This window comes from Chlamydotis macqueenii, chromosome 4 (assembly GCF_036417535.1).
Source record: "Chlamydotis macqueenii isolate bChlMac1 chromosome 4, bChlMac1.mat, whole genome shotgun sequence".
Taxonomy (NCBI): Eukaryota; Metazoa; Chordata; class Aves; order Otidiformes; family Otididae; genus Chlamydotis; species Chlamydotis macqueenii.
This window is the reverse complement of record NC_141559.1, coordinates 33,805,558-33,824,714: the sequence shown is the minus strand read 5'-3', so window position 1 is coordinate 33,824,714 and position 19,157 is coordinate 33,805,558. Positions and strand designations below refer to the sequence as shown.

The window sequence follows — 19,157 nt, the reverse complement described above, 5'->3', positions numbered from 1 at the left end:
AACTTGAACCGCAATTTATTTTCTCATGCAAGATAGATCATAGGGTAAGAAAGAGATGTCCTGACTGTATACCAGTAGGTCAGTTTTTTGGAGAAGGAAATGAATGGGTACCCGGTGTCACTCCCACAGCAAACCTGGGAGGCCCCAGCACCTCCACTGTGGGCAGTGCTGGCAGCAGCAGCTGCTTGTTGTTCCTGGGAGGATCTGAGATCCTGGGGAGCCACCGGAGGGGTTTCCTGTGGCGGCTAACAAAGCCTGGTGATGGCAGCCTGACGTACCAAGCCTCTGCCCCTGGCTCCCTGCCTGCAGGTTCTGCCAGCCGAGGGCAGTGACCTGGGCACCCTCTGCTCCTGCCCCAAGTAAGGGCTGTTTTGGAGTGCTGGAGGCACGGGCAGGGGGCACGCAACCTTGGCTTCTACCTTTGATCCAAGCCAAGTGGCGCCTGCTCTAGCCTCGGCCCCGGACAATGCCTGTGTCAGGCTTTGCTGGGCAGTGGCAGCACAGGCAGAGATGTACAGCACACTTCATGCCTGATGAACATTTACAGGTCAGTGACTTTGGTTTTGAAAAACAAAAATGCTTCCGTCTTTAAAGGGTTCCTTTAAAGGGTCAAAGCTATCCTTGTCTCCCAGTACATGCCTGCTTTCATCTCTTTCATGCAAAGGCTAATCATTGACGGTGGGATGTCATGTGTGGCACAACAGGAGGGCTGGAAGTTTAGGCTAAAGCTGTCATGTGGAGACAAGAGTATGTGGACAGAAAAGAAAGATAACCGGAGCCTCCCAACAAGGTATCAGTTGTGGAGGGAAAATCAATTTCTCTATTGGTGGCAAATCCATTTGAGAAAGTTCCTGTGTGCTCCCAGCTGTCATTTCCACATCCAGAACTAGAAATTTTTACTTCTTCAAATTGTGCCAAATGCCAAAGCACTTGTGTCCTATGCTATGAATTAGCAAGTGGATGGAAACAATAAGCTGTTTCTGTTTGTATTTCTATTTTGATAACTAATTGTGCTTACAAGGGAACTTTAACAACTCCAGTCCTGTTAGCTGTATAAATGTTCACAAATAAATGACCCTCAGTGCTGTCAACTGGATCCTTCCAGAGCTGAATGTAAAACATAATTGTATCCTTTCCCAAACTAAAAAAAAACCAAAACCCAAAAACCCAGTGTTGTACTGCAATTTGGCGTTTATGAACCTCTATAGATCAAAAAGTTGATGTCTCAGAATTTCAGTATGCGATTTAATGCGATTGCCTGCGGTGGTGCTGTTAGAGGTCCATTTTACCTACAGGTGTGGTAGGAAGTTGTCTAGATGGCAGATTGCTAAAGCAGCAAAATTAAGTGGCAAAGAGTGAAAGACAGCCTGTGGGTCTTGCATCAGTGGCTACAGTGGGTCAACACTGATGACTTCCACGTGCTCTAGTTGCCCAAAATTTGAACAACAATCTAATTGTTCCCAAAGTCATCATCCAACTAATGGTTTCACTGCTGGCAACTCTAGCCTTTGCTGCTCAGGGAAGTCACTCAGAAATGAGGTTTTTGAAGCCAGACTGTGTTCCCATGCTTCCTGTTTCCGGAGTGTGTTACTTGGAGGGCAAGGTGATGGGGCAGGCTCAGAGCCCAGTGAAGTACCCAGGTGCTGAGGCCACAGACACACTGAACTGCATCTAGCAGCCCTCTCCATCTTGGTACCCAGAGCTCCCTGGAGTGGGCGGCATTAACTTTTCCACAAAACCAAGTACTTCTTTTCTCTTGAGATTATGTTTCTGTTAAACTTTTTATATTGTTCTTCTTATTGTAATAAATAAACAGAATAATTGAAAGCAGGAGTTGCCCAGAATCTCCTTATTTTTATAAATTTATTTTCATTAGACTTTTATTTTCAGGTGGCTTACTGTTATTCACCCTCCGGGCAAAGTGTTTTTTGGATGGAACAGGTCTGAAAGTTTGTTGCTGTAGCTATGTTGCCCAACTTTCCTTTTGCTCTCTCTTGTTTCATTTTAAATGGTGCTTTATACTTCTTGCTGTTCTTCAAACTGTTTAAACATACATTTCTAGCTGGAGCAAAGAGATGTATTTCTCCTTGCCAGAGAGACTGGTGTATAGCATTGAGTCATGCCATGCCTGGCTCTGACAGGAATTGATAAAATCCCAGACTCCTTGAAATTAAAAGTTGACTAGTACAGGACAAGTCACCAATGCTTGGTGACCACCATGTTTGATTTATCAGAGACATTAAAATCCATATCTCACTTTGATTGCTCAAAGTGTTGACTGGCATCTACTCATGGCATTTATGAACTATTTAAAATCAGTAACTCAGAAGGATGTTACTGTAACCTTCAGACATCAGTAAACCTTACGACAAGCATTCTCATTAGCTTATTGTATCTGCATGAGGCTCACAAGGGATTATACTAGCTGAACGACAGCTAGTGAAACAGATCGTGAGACAAGGTATGAAAGGATCTCTTTTCTATCTGATGGGCGGATAATATTTTATTTGATTAGGATTTTATGGTATTTTATAGCTCCCCAGGATCAGCACAGTCTTGATCTGACTGGGAGGAGAATGTGCAGCCATCCATCTAGGTCAAATGAAGGTCATAAGATGTCTTATTGGCTTTTGCTAATGAAGGGTAGATATGAATTATTTTGTTCCTGGTTGAGCTACAAGAAGAGCTTTTTTAATGGATTAAATTCCCAACTCTTCCTCCTGTGGAAATATTTTTTAAAATAAAATTGTCCAGGAAATGTAGGTAAAAAAAAATGTTTCCTGGTCTCCACACATTGTTGCCCAGCAGACACTGCAGGTGTGTTTTCTGGGACAGCTGGACTCCAGCTCCCAGCTTAGTTGTGGGCAATTTGGATGCGCTCAGCCCCTTTGCTTCAGTCACTCTTTTGAGGATTTGCAGGTTTTCTCAACCAGAGGCGGTAACAACCCTCCCTGAATTGCTAGCAGAGTCTTTCAGGACTGAGGATCCTGAAGTACTCCTGGGTGTGACAGAAATGTATCAAACCCACCACGATTCCATTGATACATTTAAGGCTTAAAAAATATTGCTGGCTGTTGAAAACCCTTGTCTATGGGAGAGCACCTATCTAAAGCTGCAGAAAGGAGAGGTCTAACAGGGAGCTATGGTCTGAATCCTGTGGGAGACAAGTCAGCATGAAGGCCTTAAATTTGTGGATTTCATCTTGCTCCCTAGGCGGCAGCATTTGCTTTCTTTTAAAGCACTTTTTATTTTGTGATCTCAGTGCGGATGTAAGAAAGACTTCTTATTAATAATCGTTTGTATGCATAAACGTTGTGTTAGGAGCTGTGTCGTAGTTCAGCCTCAGTAGGGGCCAGACTACGCAGTATCTCTCTCACCCCCGCACCCTTCGAGAGAATAGGGAGAGGCAATGTAACAAAAAAGGCTCCAGGTTTCAGATAAGGACAGGGAGAAATCCTTAAAGTCACCATTACGGGCAAAACAGTCTCGACTCGGGGAAAACTACTTTTATTGCTAAAAACACCGCAGGATAATGAGACCGAGAACAAGATAACCTGCCCCCACCCCTCCCTCTTCCCGGGCTTCACATTATCTCTACCACCTTCCCCCGCCCCCTGAGCGGGACAGGGGGGAAGAGGGAATGGGGGTTGCGGTCAGTTCATCACGCGTTGTTATACGCCGCTGCTTTGGCGTTGGGGGAAGAACTCCTCACATTCCTCCCCTGCTCCAGGGTGGGGTCCCACCCGAGGGCCACAGTCCTTCGTGAAACTGCTCCGGCGTGGGTCCTCTCTTCCACGGGGTGCACTCCCTCCAGAACGGCTGCCCCAGCGGGCCCTCCACGGGCCACAGCCTCCTTCAGGCCTCCACCTACACCGACGTGGGGTCCTCCATGGGCTGCAGGTGGATCTCTGCCCCTCTGTGGACCTCCATGGGCTGCAGGGGGACAACCTGCTCCACCACGGTCATCACCACAGGCTGCAGGGGAACAGACTGCCTCACCATGGGCTGCACAAACCTGGGCTGATCCACAGGCTGCAGGGGAATTCTGGTCAGGAGCCGCATTACTCCTGCCCCTCCTTCTTCAATGACCTTGCCGGCTGCAGCCGTTCCTCTCACCACAAAAACTCTTCACCGCAGGCAGGCAGACGCCTCTCAGCATCTCTTCACATCTCATCTCCTCTCCACTTCTTGCAGCCGGGCCGGGCTGAGTCGGGCCCACACAGCCGCCCGGCGGGAGACCAGAGGCTGAGGCCTGCAAGGCCCACAAGGCTCGCGCTTCCCCGTCTCTGCCCCTGCTCAGCGTCTTCACATCTTCTCTCCTATTTTTTTTTTCTGGTTTCCCCTTCTTAAATACGTTAGCACAGAGGCATTATCACGGAACGTTCCGCTACCAGTTGGCTCGGCCTCGGCCAGCAGCGGGTCTGCCCTAGGCTCGGCCAAGTCCACTGAACACAGGGGAACCACTTCTAGAGCAGCTTGTTCCAGAAGCTGCCACCTTAGCCCCCCTCACTAAATAAAACCAGAACAAGCTGTTTCTTTCCATCTGTACTATTAGTGTCTTTGGTACACAGTCAACCTCACCTACTTGGCAAAGTTAACTTGCTTTTTTCCTAATCATTGAATCCAAATATGTTTGCTCGAAGAGAATCTGCAATACATCGTTTTGTTAAAAAAAAATTAAATTATTCAGTGGGCAGATATCTCATAGATGAACCCGTGGCATTCATTGTCATGCATAAGATTGCACTGAGTTCCATCTTAGCTTTGTGGCCGTCTAGCTGGTCACGCAGCAGTTTCTTCAAACCCTGTTCATAGAAGCAGCACAGGTTTCTGGACAGAGCATTCTTAGCTAGACGACCTCAGGAGAAAAAAGTGACCTTCTTCTGTGAATCAATCTCACCTTTACACTGCAGAAAAATTAACGTTTTAAGTGCTTTTTTTGTCAACTGGTGAGAAACTATATAAGATTCTGGTACACTTGTTTTATTTTACCTTTTAAGCAGCTCTTAATTACTCTTTCTCACATTAGATGCAAAAGCATTTAGAGTTGATCTAAACCTGTTCCTACTTCAGCTACTCTGTTTCAATTTTTCCCAGTGACAGAGGCCAAGGGGATGAAAAATGCGACTGTGAGGCTCTCTGGAGCAGAGAATAGGGCTGGGACTGAGATGTTGAACTTGTCTAGGAATAGTCCTGTGTCTCTGTAGGTTCTATGGCATATTGCAGCAGCCTCAAACTGCTGGCCCAGAAGGGCCTGAGTTTCCTGGAAACTCTTTTTCTTACCTGCCAGTACCCTTCCAATACTCTGGACACCCAGCAAGCCGCAGATGTCTGTAAATGGACACCTGGAGTGAACCCTCTCTCTTCACTCTGTTTGAAGAGCATCTGTCAAAGTGAAGAGTGAGTCTCTTGGGAAGCTTTGGGGCTGCTCTGCAATAGCTATCTGCAGGCATACTCTTACCTTCTGGAAAGCATTGGGAAACTCCAAGTAGCTTGTTTCTCACTGCAAATTTCTAAAACACCAGCTTTGCAATAACATGAGATTCCAAGACTTTCTGGGGATTTTTTTTTTTTTAAATGGAATTTGTGGTGTTCTGTAAATTGATGGATATGGTTGCCCCACAATATATTAGGAGACATAAGTATAACTAGAATGCACAAAGCAGTAGTGAAATAACTGTGAATGGAAACTCACATCAAACATTAAGTTTATCTAATAAGAATCATAGAATTATAGAATCATTTAGGTTGGAAAAGCCCTTTAAGACCTCAGCCAAGATTGCTGATAAGTGATGGAAAGTGGCTTGGTGAACACTTCTGCCAGCCCCCTCAGTAGCATTGGGTAGATCCCATCTGGCCCTACAGACTTACGCGTCTAGATTTGGTAACTAACCAAATGTAAGCTTAGAACGATGACTTAAAACGTGTAACCACTCCTCTGTGAGGTAAGGACACTGAATTCTGGAGGGTTTCCTTGGATGGCATCCTGATCCAAGGGCAGAATCTCCAATTGAGAGCTGCTGCTTCAAGGAACGCTGCCTCAAAGGGGTCTCCCAGCAGACGCCAGTTACAACCCAAGGGAAACCAGGGCTTGTGGTCCGATACGGTCAGGTCAGCCCCCATTGGTTAAGGTGGTCTCCTAGGCGTGCTCGTTACCTGGAGACCCCAGCAGCCACTGCGTGGGCTTGGCTAGAACTTTCAAGGGCTTTCCAGGCACACTCACAGAGAGTTGGTTAAAACAAATTCATTTATTTTCATTACAATAAAAATTATATTGTTATTTACAATGTATCAAATAAAGGGCCCACAGGGCCCATCAGTTCTTTCCAGTGGGATGGCTGGTCCCATCCCCTTATACGTGCTAACAGCACTCTCAGCTGCAATGGCATCTTCAGCTGGACCAGGGCAGACTCCCCAAACTCCCGTCACGCTCAGCTCCTCTCGAGCAGCGTCATCTCCACGCCTCGTTTGTCCACATCTGCGGCGCAGACTCCCCAGGCAGTCTCTGCGATCAGCCTGGCCCGGTGTGCGAAACTGTCACCCGGGCCCCGTCCGTCTGAGAGGAAAGCAGGTCCTCAGGGTCACGGGCATGGCTGGAGAAGCCTGGGGCCACCAGCACGTGGGCGCAGAGCTGCAGACCTGGGACGTGCAAATTGTCCTGCTGGGTGGCGTCGCCCTCGGTCTGAAAAGCTGCACCTCGACAGCAGCGCAGCTCTCCGGCCGCGCTGTGCTGCTGGTGAAGGCGGCCTCTGCCTACTCCAGGCTCAGGTAGGACACTGAGCTGCCTTGCTGCACTGCAAAAGTCATCTCAGTGCAGATGTTCATCTTGGAGGGGCTTGTCAGCTGGAACCTGCAGGAGTGGGAGGAGGGCAGCACCATGAGCTGGCAGTTGTGCGACTGAGGAAAAAGCAGCCAGGCTGATCTCACCAGCCCTTGGGCCCAGCAGGCGATCTTCTCCACGTCTAAGTAGGAGCACGTGCAGAGGGTACGCAGGAGGTACGAGCTCCGATCCGTCCGCAGCTTGTCCTCAGGATGGTGGAGAAAGCACAAACTGTCCCCCAGCAGCTGCTCCCTCCAGCACATGCACTCCAGCCCCACACGCACGCTGCAGCGCCTTGCTGGCAGCTGCCCCGTGGTGGCCGGCTCCAGGCTGAAAGAGTGCCCGGGGGGTGGCCGCAGGAACACCAGCAGGCGGTAGGAGATGCTGTCCTCATGGATGCGCCAGGTTTCATAGCTGTCATCCATCCCAACGGCTGGCTGCATCTGCGGCATCAAAGTCCTCTTGGAAACCACTTGGCATATATCGAGGAGGTCGCCCACCAGCTTCTTCAGCACCTTGCACGTCTCAGGCAGGCCCTGCACTGGCGATGCACAAGCCAAAGACTTGACACCACTGAGGTCTTCCTCCTCCTCCTCATCTTCCTCCTTCTCCTCCGCCTCCTCGCTGCTGGAGCTGTCCTGCTCACTGCAGCTGACAGAGGCAAATTTCACTTCCCTGTCCAGCCAGCAGATCTCAGCGAGCAGGACCACGGCTCCCGCCACGGTCAAAAGCAGCCGGTGCTGCAACACAGACCGGAGGAGCCAGTCTTCCCACGTGGAGTTGCTCTGCTCCATCTCCTCCAGCAGCTGAATCATCTTCTCACGCAGATGCTCCTCACGCTGCTGCATCCGCTGGGCTGTGGCCACATCTATCTGATGATGGCCCTTCAGCCCATGCTGGATGGCCAGCACAATCACAAGGAGGCCAAGTCCGGCAGCCATGGCCTGGAGGAGGCAGGAGAAAAAGGGGCTCAGCAGGGCTGGGTGGCAGGGAGCACGGGACCGGGGCAGTGGGGCAGGAGCTGCCTGGAGCTGGGGGCCCGTAGGAGAGGTGGGATGGAGCAAGGGCAGGCTTTGCAAGCACTGCAGGGATGGGAGCCACAGGCTCTTCCCACACAGCATTTGGGCACTGCTGGCAACAGGCTTGAAGGGGCCGCGGGCCCTGGCTGGAGCCAGCATGGGGCCCGTCCTGCCCAAGCCGCCCTGATGACCAGCCCCTGGCTGGGCTGTGCCCCGTGAAAGGGCAAGGGACACCAGAGCGGAGCCTCCTGAGGCCCCATTGCTGACACACAACAGCGTCCTGACACATCCCCACGGCCTCTCTGGGCACCTGCCACCACAGGGAGCCCCGAGCACCTCTCTCCCCAGCCCTGAGGGAGGTGCCGTGCCCTGCCCTGAGGGGCTCGCCTCTCCCTCGGGGTTAGAAACCCCCTGGCCCTCTGTCCCGTCCCCCATTTGGCCCAGCCTTCCCCCTGCATGCTGCACGCACCCGTCGCCCAAGTGAAACTGCAGTGTGGCCACCTGGTGATGCCCCTGGAGACAGGTCCCATTGTGGCCCGTCCTCTGTGCTGTCACAGCCACCAGAACAGCATCACCCAGACCGCCAGCCCCACCTTTTGTCCCCACCGCCCAGCTCAGTGGCTCCTGGCCGTCACACCCAGTACAAACCCATCCGGCAGGAGCGAACTCACAGAGACTCTCTTGACAAAGCAGGCAGACGCCCCCCAGATCCGGAACCGCAAGAAAACGGGGACTGTAGGTGGATGGCCCTCACTTACGTAGAGAGGTGCAAAGTTTTCTCGGCCCGCGCGTCTCACTCCCAGTTGTCTTGAAAAGAAGTGCTACCAGCCCTTCGGCAGAGACAGACTCCTCCTCCCTCCTCTCCTCTTGGACTGCTTCTGCTGGGGCAGCATTTGCCTTGAGAACCTGGACCATCAAGCGAAACGCACAGTGTGTCCCTGGCGCAAGTGGAAAAGATCTTGTGGCTCCTCTCTCTGGCTACCAACTTGCCCCCTGCAAGGGCAAGCGAGGGGGCTGCAGAGGCCATGCTGGGGCCCACATCTCTCCGCTCCCCTGAGCTTTCCCCGGTTCAGGAGACCCCCCTGTACACCGTGCTGTAGTGCTCTGCTGCAGATCGTGCCTCCCAGAAATGTTGTCTGTACTGCATGAGTGCATGCCTTGACACCCAGCACCCTCAAGAGCTTCCTTTAGCCCTGCTGCATATGTGCCAAGACTGACACGGATGCCGTGTTTCTGTCGGTTCAGCGTGCGCAGAACCCTACATCCCATGTGCCTCCTGTCCAAAGCCACCGGGAGGCAAAAAGGTCACTAAGCGGGAGCGTGCCCTCAAGTCCCTTTCCATGTTAAGTCTCTCTTGTGGAGGTGCTGGGGACCTGAGGTCTCAGGTGGAGGGAACATAGACTCATCAAATCGTTTACATTAGAAAAGACCCTTAAGATCATCAAGTCCAACTGTAAACCTAACACTGCCAAGTCCACCACTAGACCATGTCCCTGAGCGCCATGTCTACGTGTCTTTTAAGTACCTCCAAGGATGGTGTAACTGGTTCGTAGGATTCCTGTGCACAAAGTTCACCCAGCATATGATATTTTAAAAACGCAACAGTATTTATGGCTCCACTATAGCCTTGCATAAGCAGTTACCAGCATAAGCAGTTACAGTTCCTAGCGTCAGCCGTTACCAGCGTATTTTTTGTGAGAGTCTTACCCATCTGACTACGCCGGAGACACCGCTGAGCAGGAGGGTGATGATCAGCGGGGTCAGAGCAGAGAAGGGAGGTAGGCGCAGCACCTTCAGGGCGTCCCCTGTTGTTCGTAGAGTGCTCTGGGTCCTTTCTCTCTCCTCCGCTCCGAGCCGCCTCTGTTTATCCCCTCAGCAGATTCAGTGGCAGAGTACTGACCAGGTGTTGGTGCACGCGTGGCCAGCGCACGCAGCAAGGCCTGCCAAGTGCGTGTCCTGCTGGCTAACAGCGGCTCCCGCATAGCAGCAACACACTGCTCAATAACAGCCCTCCTAGCTCCCCTCTCCGAGATAACAGCCCTCCTAGCTCCCCTCTCCAAGGTCGCATTCTCACAGCTGTGTGCAGCTTGTGATTTCCCACAGTGGCCCTACACGGGCCAGCACTGAAATCCCTCACACATGGCACCGCGTGGTCCGTAGTTGGGACACTGTGGTATTCCACAACCCGCACTCTTAGGCTTGTAATTTCCCACAGTAGCCTTACCTGGACCATCACTGAAATCCCTCACAGAGATGGTGATGCCACCACAGGGCAGCCTGTTCCAATGCTTGACAACACTTTCAGTGATGAAATTTTTCCTGATATCACTCTATAAACTCTTTGCAGCAATTGTTATTATCTGATTGAGCCCAAAGAGGGGAAAAACTTGCATATCTGGGGGTCGTCAGGTGGCCAAAAATTGGGCATCATTCGTTTTGTGCATTTTAGTATCCCTATATTTTGTTATCATTATCATCTTCCTCTGCTCTCCTAGTAAACTGTCTTCATCTCAACCCACGAGTTCTCCTTTCTTCCCGATTCTCTCCCAAACCCCACTGAGGAGAGGCAGGATGAGTGCGGCTGCGTGGTACCTGACTGCTGACTGGGGTTAAACGAAGTCAGAGGCAAGCTTCACTTCCTGGGCCACCCAGCAGACCTCAGCAAACAGGACCGTGGCTCCTGCAATGGTACAAAATGGCCACTGCTGCAACACAGAAAGGAATGTGGCTTGGCACGCGTATGTCCTCCGCTCAAACTCCTGCAGCAGCCGAGTCAGCTGCTATGCAGCTGCTCCTCACGCTGCTGCATCCTCTCAGCTGTGGCCACATCTGTCTGGTGGTTGCACTTCAGCCCGTGCTGGCTGGCCAGTGCAGCTCACATGAGGGCGATTGCCACAGCCATGGCCTGGGGGAGGTGGGAGAAAAGAGGTCTCAGCAGGTCTGGGTGGGAGGGAGCATGGAACTAGGGCAGTGGGGCACGAGCTGCTTGGAGCTGGAGGCCAGCAGGAGAAGGGGGGAGGCTTATCTGGTCCATCACTTTCCCCCGCACCGAGGTCAGGCTGTAGCTCGCCAGATCCTTCTTCTGGCCCTTCTTGTAGATAGGTGTCACTTTTCATAATCTCAGATCCCATCTGGCCCCATGGACTTGTGTGTGTCTAAGGGAAACAGCAGGTCGCTAACCATTTCTCCTTGGATTACGGGGGCTTCATTCTGCTCCCCATTCTCATCTTCCAGCGCAGGGGGCCGAGTACCTGGAGAACAACTGGTCTTCCTGTTAAAGCCTGTGGCAAAGAAGGCATTAAGTACCTCAGCCTTTCTCGCTAACTTTTGCCCCACATCCAAGCAAGGATGGAGATTCTCCTTAGCCCTCCTTTTGTTGTTTTTATTGCCTGTTATGGCAGTCGTCAGATTAAGTTCCAGTTGGGCTTTGGCCCTTCTAATTTTCTCCCTGCATAACCTCATGGCATCCTTGTAGTCCTCCCGACTTGCCTGCCACTTCTCCCAAAGTTCATAACCTCTTTCTTTTCCTGAGTTCCAGCCAAAGCTCTCCGGTCAGCCAGGCCCCTCTTCTTCCGCACCGGCTCCTCTTTCAGCAGATGGGGATGGCCTGCTCCTGCACCTTTCACATTTCCTTCTTGAAGAATGACCGGCCTTCTGGGACTCCTTTGCCCTTCAGGACTGCCTCCCAAGGGACTCTCTCAACCAGGCCCTTACACAGGACAAAGTCTGCCCTCCAGAAGTCAAAAGTGGAACTTCTGCTAACACCCCTCCTTCGTTCTCTCGGTATCAAAAACTGCCATTTCATGACCATTCTGACCAAGATGACCTCCAGGCGCAACATCACCCACAACTCCTCCTCTGTTCGCAAACCACAGGTGCAGAACAACGCCTTTTCTCCTTGGCTCCCCAACCAACTGTGACAGGAAGTTATCTTCCACACACGCCAAGAACCTCCTAGTCAAAACTTTGCTCCATGTGCCTGTGACCTTAGGCAGGCCACTCACATGAATTCAAAATGCCTGCTCTGCCGCCCGCTGAGATTGTCACAGTTTAAAGCTGATCGGGGCTACGCAGAGAGACTACGCAGTGTCTCTCTCACTCCCCCACACCCTCCAAGAGAATAGGGAGAAATAATATGAGAAAACAGGCTCGACGTTTCAGATAAGGAGAGGGAGAAATCCTTAAAGTTACCGTTTCAGGCAAAAGAGACTCGACTCGGGGAAAACTATTCACATACGCAGGAGTTACGAGTTCTGATCCGTCCGCAGCTTGTCGTGGGGGTGGTGGAGAAAGCACAAACTGTCCCCCAGCAGCTGCTCCCTCCAGCACATGCACTCCAGCCCCACACGCACGCTGCAGCGCCTTGCTGGCAGCTGCCCCGTGGTGGCCGGCTCCAGGCTGAAAGAGTGCCCGGGGGGTGGCCGCAGGAACAACAGCAGGCGCTAGGAGATGCTGTCCTCGTGGATGCACCAGGTTTCATAGGTGTCATCCATCCCAACAGCTGGCTGCATCTGCGGCATCAAAGTCCTCTTGAAGCCTCTTTGCACATACTGAGGAGGTCGCCCGCCAGCTTCTTCAGCACCTTGCACGTCTCAGGCAGGCCCTGCAAAGGCGATGCACTCTCCTCCGCCCTCCAAGAGAATAGGGAGAGATAATATGAGAAAAAAGGCTCGAGGTTTCATAGAATCATAGAATCACATGGTTGGATGGGACCTATAAGATCATCTAGTCCAACCGTCTTCCCACTACCATTGCTGCCACAGCTACTAAACCATATCTTGTAGCTCCTCATCAAGCCGCCTCTTGAACACTGCCAGGGACGGCGACTCCACCACCTTCCTGGGCAGGCCATTCCAGTGCCTGACCACTCTTTGGGAGAAAAAGTTTTTCCTCACGTCCAATCTAAACCTCCTCTGGTACAGCTTGTGGCCATTTCCTCAGGTCCTGCTTGTTGCCTGGGAGAAGAGGCCAAACCCCTGTTCATCACAACCTGCCTTCAGGAAGCTATAGAGTGCAATGAGATCTCCCCTGAGCCTCCTCTTCTCCAGACTAAACAATCCCAACTCTCTCAGCCGCTCCTCATAAGACTTGTGCTCCAGACCCCTCACCAGCCTTGTTGCCCTTCTCTGGACACGTTCCAGGGCTTCAATGTCTTTCTTGTAGTGAGGGGCCCAAAACTGAACACAATACTCGAGGTGCGGCCTCACCAGCGCCAAATACAGGGGGATGATTACCTCCCTGCTCCTGCTGGCCACACTATTTCTAATGCAGGCCAGGATGCCGTTGGCCCTCTTGGCCACCTGGGCACACTGTTGGCTCCTGTTCAGCTGAGCATCAACCAACACCCCCAGGTCCCTTTCCTCTTCACAGTCCTCCAGCCACTCAGCTCCGAGCCTATAGCGCTGCATGGGGTTATTGTGGCCAAAGTGCAGGACCCGACACTTGGCCTTGTTGAACCTCATCCCATTCAGCTCAGCCCAGCGATCCAGCCTATCCAGATCCCTCTGAAGGGCCTCCCTACCCTCAGGCAGATCAACACCACCACCCAACTTGGTGTCATCTGCAAACCTACTGAGGGTACACTCAATCCCCTCGTCTAGGTCATCAATAAAGATATTGAACAAGGTGGGCCCAAGTACCGACCCCTGGGGGACACCACTTGTAACAGGCTGCCAGCTGGACTTGACTCCATTGACTACTCCCCGCTGGGCACGGCTCCCTAGCCAGTTCTTTATCCAAAGAAGGGTATACCTACCCAGTCCACGGGCAGCCAGTTTCCCTAGGAGAATACTGTGAGAGACCGTGTCAAAGGCTTTGCTGAAGTCCAGGTAGACCACATCAACAGCCTTTCCCTCATCCACCAGTCTGGTCACCCAGTCGTAAAAGGAAATGAGGTTGGTCAAGCACGACCTGCCTTTCGTGAACCCGTGCTGGCTGGGCCTGATCCCCTGGATGCCACTCATATGCCGAGTGATCTCACCCAAGATTATTTGCTCCATAGACGCTCCCAGATTTTGCTCCCAGACTTGTCTGGGAGGCTAGGGGCGGCTGGACCAACCTCTCACACACCGGAGCGTGGTTTTGCTCATATTCTCGGGAACAGAATTAAGACTCAAAACGGAGTCAAGTGCCAGGTAACTTTATTGACCCGACAAGAAGATTGTAAATGGAAGAGAAAGGAGATAAAGGAAAGAGGGGAAAGAGTTTTGGTTGCAATAGCTACCCCCACAGAGCTGCAGCGTCCCGACAGTTCAGTTCGCTCGACGGGGGGAACGATCCGTCCGGCATTGGTCGTCTCGATGTCGATGTCGGTTCCATGGATGTGTATTCCGGCGAATGTGTAATCCATTGAGTGAATGAAGTGAAGAGAAGAAGAAGTGTAGAAGTGTAGAAGTGTCTTCCGTTGAAAAATGTTCCCCTTTTTATGTTGGTTGTTTTCATTGTATTTTAAGAGCTGGTTTTCCCAGCCGCACCCCTCACCTGGCGGTGATATGCATGCCCATTACCGGGCGATCCATTACCGGGCGATATGCATGCCCATTACCAGGTGATATGTATCTCTGGGCCCATGGCGGGTAGGGCTAGATTTCTCAACCAGCTCTGCATTCAGGTTCGCAAGACAACAGGAGTTGCCTTGCAAGATAACGGGAAGCCATTGCTCGGGTGGTGGTTTGCTGTTTCAACAATGTTGAGACAAATTTTTGACACAGTCTATTACACCACCCCGTGGCTCAACATTGTTGCCTCAGGGACGGAGTTCCGTGGTGGCAGAAATGATAGAGGAAAGGAAAGAGAAAATTAAAAAAAAAAGAGAAGAGAAGACGAATAAAAGAAGAAAAAAAAGATATATTCAATTCTAAACATTATTGTTTGTCAGGCAAGTTACAAAACTAAAAGAAAGAAAGGTTCTTTCCTAAACTTCATGACAGTACAAAGAGACATAAATGCTAACTAAAAGCAATAATTAAAAAAAGAAAAAAAAAATTTCTCTTAACTATCTATGTAAATGATCTTAACATATCTAAATCTAATTAACAACACTTATGTTATCTTATAAAACTAAAAATTTGTCCCAGGCAGAGTTTGAGGCTTATGGCTCCGGGGAATCAGAAGAAGCAAGTAATTGTTTACAAGGACAGTCACAAGGAAAACAAAGATAAACCAACAAAACTATAGCAAAGCACAACATCATAAATGCCTCAAGATAAAGCACCATCGAAATGTTAAGCATTTTGTTCATTTTTGCAACCCTTTTTTTCTTTGGCAAAACAGTTCAGTCTTTGCTTTTTGGTGAGGCTGGCAACCAAGTCCTTGTGGAGCTTGTGGCTGTGCAATCCTGGTCCACCGGAACTGGGGCCTGGATACGCAGCAGGAAAATGGATTTCCCTGCCTCCAACTCAGAGCACAGTCAATAAACAATAACACTATAAATTTGCTGTCAATTTTATACCACCCCATGGACCCATGGTGGTTCACAAAAAAAACCAAGAAACCAACCAAACAAACAAAATCTCATATCATTCCATCGTCTAGCGATGTTGAGACATTAATTAAACATTTCAGTCTCTATCAGGTACACAGGAGGTACGAGCTCTGATCCGTCGGCAGCTTGTCGTGGGGGTGGTGGAGAAAGCACAAACTGTCCCCCAGCAGCTGCTCCCTCCAGCACATGCACTCCAGCCCCACACGCACGCTGCAGCGCCTTGCTGCCAGCTGCCCCGAGGTGGCCGGCTCCAGGCTGAAAGAGTGCCCGGGGGGTGGCCGCAGGAACACCAGCAGGCGCTAGGAGATGCTGTCCTCCTGGATGCGCCAGGTTTCATAGCTGTCGTCCATCCCAACGTCTGGCTGCATCTGCGGCATCAAAGTCCTCTTGGAAACCACTTGGCACATTCCAAGGAGGTCGCCCACCAGCTTCTTCAGCACCCTGCACGTCTCAGGCAGGCCCTGCACTGGCAATGCACAAGCCAAAGACTTGACACCTCTGAGGTCTTCCTCCTCATCTTCCTCCTTCTCCTCCGCCTCCTCGCTGCTGGAGCTGTCCTGCTCACTGCAGCTGACAGAGGCAAAGTTCACTTCCCTGGCCAGCCAGCAGATCTCAGCGAGCAGGACCATGGCTCCTGCCACGGTCAAAAGCAGCCGGTGCTGCAACACAGACCGGAGGAGCCAGTCTTCCCACATGCAGTTGCTCTGCTCCATCTCCTCCAGCAGCTGAGTCATCTCCTCACGCAGATACTCCTCACGCTGCTGCATCTGCTGGGCCGTGGCCACGTCTATCTGATGATGGCTCTTCAGCCCGTGCTGGATGGCCAGCACAATCACAAGGAGGCCAAGTCCGGCAGCCATGGCCTGGAGGAGGCAGGAGAAAAAGGGCCTCAGCAGGGCTGGGTGGCCTGGAGCACGGGACCGGGGCAGTGGGGCAGGAGCTGCCTGGAGCTGGGGGCCCGTAGGAGAGGTGGGAGGGAACAAGGGCAGGCTTTGCAAGCACTGCAGGGATGGGAGCCACAGGCTCTTCCCACACAGCGTTTGGGCACTGCTGGCAACAAGCTTGAAGGGGCTGCAGGCCCTGGCTGGAACCAGCATGGGGCCCGTCCTGCCCAAGCCGCCCTGATGACCAGCCCCTGGCTGGGCTGTGCCCCGTGAAAGGGCAAGGGACACCAGAGCGGAGCCTCCTGAGGCCCCATCGCTGACACACAACAGCGTCCTGACACATCCACAGGGCCTCTCTGGGCACCTGCCACCACAGGGAGCCCCGAGCACCTCTCTCCCCAGCCCCGAGGGTGGTGCCGTGCCCTGCCCTGAGGGGCTCGCCTCTCCCTCGGGGTTAGAAACCCCCTGGCCCCTCCTCTGTGCTCTCACAGCCACCAGAACAGCATCACCCGGACGGCAGGCCCCAGCCTTTGTCCCCACCGCCCAGTTCAGTGGCTCCTGGCCATCACACCCAGTACAAACCCAACCGGCAGCAGGGAGCTCACAGGGACTCTCTTGACAAAGCAGGCAGACGGCCCCCATTGGTTAAGGTGCTGTTGTAGTTTAGCCCTGGTCAGGACCAGACTACGCCTTCTCTCTCTCACTCCCCCCCACCCTCCAAGAGAATAGGCAGAGATAATATGAGAACAAAGGCTCCAGGTTTCAGATAAGGAAACGGAGAAATACTTAAATTTACCGTTAGGGGCAAGACAGACTCGACTAGGGGAAAACTATTCACTGATTGCTAAAAAACAGCAGGACAATGAGACCGAGAACAAGATAACCTGCCCCCACCCCTCCCTCTTCATGGACTTCACATTATCTCTACCACCTTCCCCCGCCCCCCGAGCAGCACAGGGGGGAAGAGGGAATGGGGGTTGCGGTCAGTTCATCACGTGTTGTTATACGCCGCTAGTTCATCGTCGGGGGAACAACTCCTCACATTCCTCCCCTGCTCCAGTGTGGGGTCCCACCCACGGGCCACGTTACAGTGGGGGTCTGTTACAGGCCGCCTGTTGACGCAGAAGAAACGGACACTGCTGACGACCAATATGATCAAGCAAATGCCGATTTATTGTTGATACATCCCGGTTAATATAGCCCTTCTAATTCCGTATCATGCGCAAGCTCTCTACTAATTGGTTAACTATATCATGCACATGCTCCTAGCTAAAATATGATTCGTTAAGTCTCTATGTTCACGCGCATGGCTCTCTCCACCTGCACCCTGCTTCACGTTCAGCCCCCAGTCACGTATGCCAGCTGTTTTCCTTCTTCTCAAGGTTGCTTCGTTTACTTTCTCACAGGAAGCTTCATTACTTTCTCACAGGCGGCCTCATTATTTTCTCACAGGTGGCTTCAGTACTTTCTCACAAGCAGCTTCAGTGATGTCCTTGAGGCCTGCTGCTCACAAACATAACAATTCCATTCAGTCTGGATTGGTCACTAAGTGCCCCTGGTACTCCAGGTATCCAATAAATCCCCCTTTTTGTTTTGAACGATCCAGACCCACTTTCATCATACGTTCCATAGCTTTCACAAAGCATTTTAAAATATACCCCAAAATCATCAGTGTCAACAGCAAACCCGTCAATAATACCAACCCATAAACTATCAAATCTTTTAGCCAGCCTGTGACCCCCAAGGATTTCAACCAGTCTGTTAACCTGCTTTCCACTTGTATTGCATGCATGTTGCATCATAACTCTGCCAACTGACAGTGTATTGACTTAGAGTGATCAGAAACATTCATGCAGCACATCCCTTCAAAATCCTCACATCCATGTCCATGCGCTAATAACAAAAAATAAATGGCTGCTAGATTCTGCAAAAATATCATGACGCATGCTATCCATGTCTTCTAATAATCCTGATAACATGCTAGAGGTTAAATTCATTTGCTTTTGTGCCCAACAAGCTAATTTATTTAAGTTAGCTAAAGTTTCTGCAGTTGCTGCCCAAGGAACAAATAAAGATAATGCTATCCGCTCAGCTGTCCCCAACAGGGTTACATTGCTGTCACAATGGGGAGTCAATACTTTTAGCTATCTTCTTGCTCGCGTATGATTCCGTAATGTTCTCATAGGTGGAGCAAACACTATCAATTTTCCAAAATAACATGGTCCTCCTAGAGCCCTTTTTGGTACTCCTGACCTTATTTTACTACAATATCAACTAGGTTCATGGTTGTTTGTGGTTTTTTTTTTTGGTTTGGTTTTTTTTTTGTGCCAGATTGTCTGTATTGAGTTATTAATAATTTTTTGCAAGCATGGTATGTTAATGATTATGCCTAGTATGATGCCTAGTATCACAATTCCGATTTTAACCAAGGACAGCAACCACCCAGTTATGCCACACACAAGCTTAGTTAATAAAATTACTGATCACACGTTATACATATTCATGATTACGAAGCAAAGCTAAGTTTCACTACCTTCTAGTAATTTTCTACTATAACATTTTTCTACTATTATAGATATAACAACTCCAGTAACTTTCTTATCTATAAGAGCAATGACTAGTTTTCTGCAGGCCTCTGTTGAAACAAGCCATAAATTCTGCTAACAATGTTTTGTATCTTAAAGCTTCCCTTCTCATTCCATGGCTTTCTTCCTGAGAGCATGATTGCATTCCTCCCCCAAGGTCGGTGTGCTTTCACTGATACCGTACTGGCTCAGCGAAATACCACATCTCCCCCTTCTTTGTTTATGAGAAGAGGCTTGTTTCAACGCTTTATCTGTTAAAGTCTGCACACATTTTAAGACACAGAATATAGATCAAAATACATCTATAAAAGGAATGAATAAGCATCCTACAGCTATTAGTAACAAGCTTGTATCAAGTCACCAAAA

General features: G+C 50.8%; 1 protein-coding gene across 1 annotated transcript; it reads right to left on the bottom strand.

Annotated features, from left to right (window-relative positions):
- Positions 1-6,753: 6,753 nt before the first annotated feature.
- On the bottom strand, positions 6,754-7,668 carry LOC147600883 (inositol 1,4,5-trisphosphate receptor-interacting protein-like 1). The gene is made up of 2 exons (XM_086747772.1): positions 7,436-7,668; positions 6,754-7,360 (listed from the first exon to the last, which is right to left on the bottom strand). The coding sequence occupies exons 1-2, from the start codon at positions 7,666-7,668 to the stop codon at positions 6,754-6,756; spliced, it is 840 nt and encodes a 279-aa protein (XP_086603898.1).
- Between the last annotated feature and the right edge of the window lie 11,489 nt (positions 7,669-19,157).

Coding starts and splice junctions, on each gene's coding strand:
- LOC147600883 (XM_086747772.1), bottom strand. CDS start 7,668: ATGCAGCAGCGTGAGGAGCATCTGCGTGAGAAGATGATTCAGCTGCTG. Junction 7,361..7,435: donor AGCTCCAGCAGCGAGGAGGC/GGAGGAGAAGGA, acceptor TGCATCGCCAGT/GCAGGGCCTGCCTGAGACGT.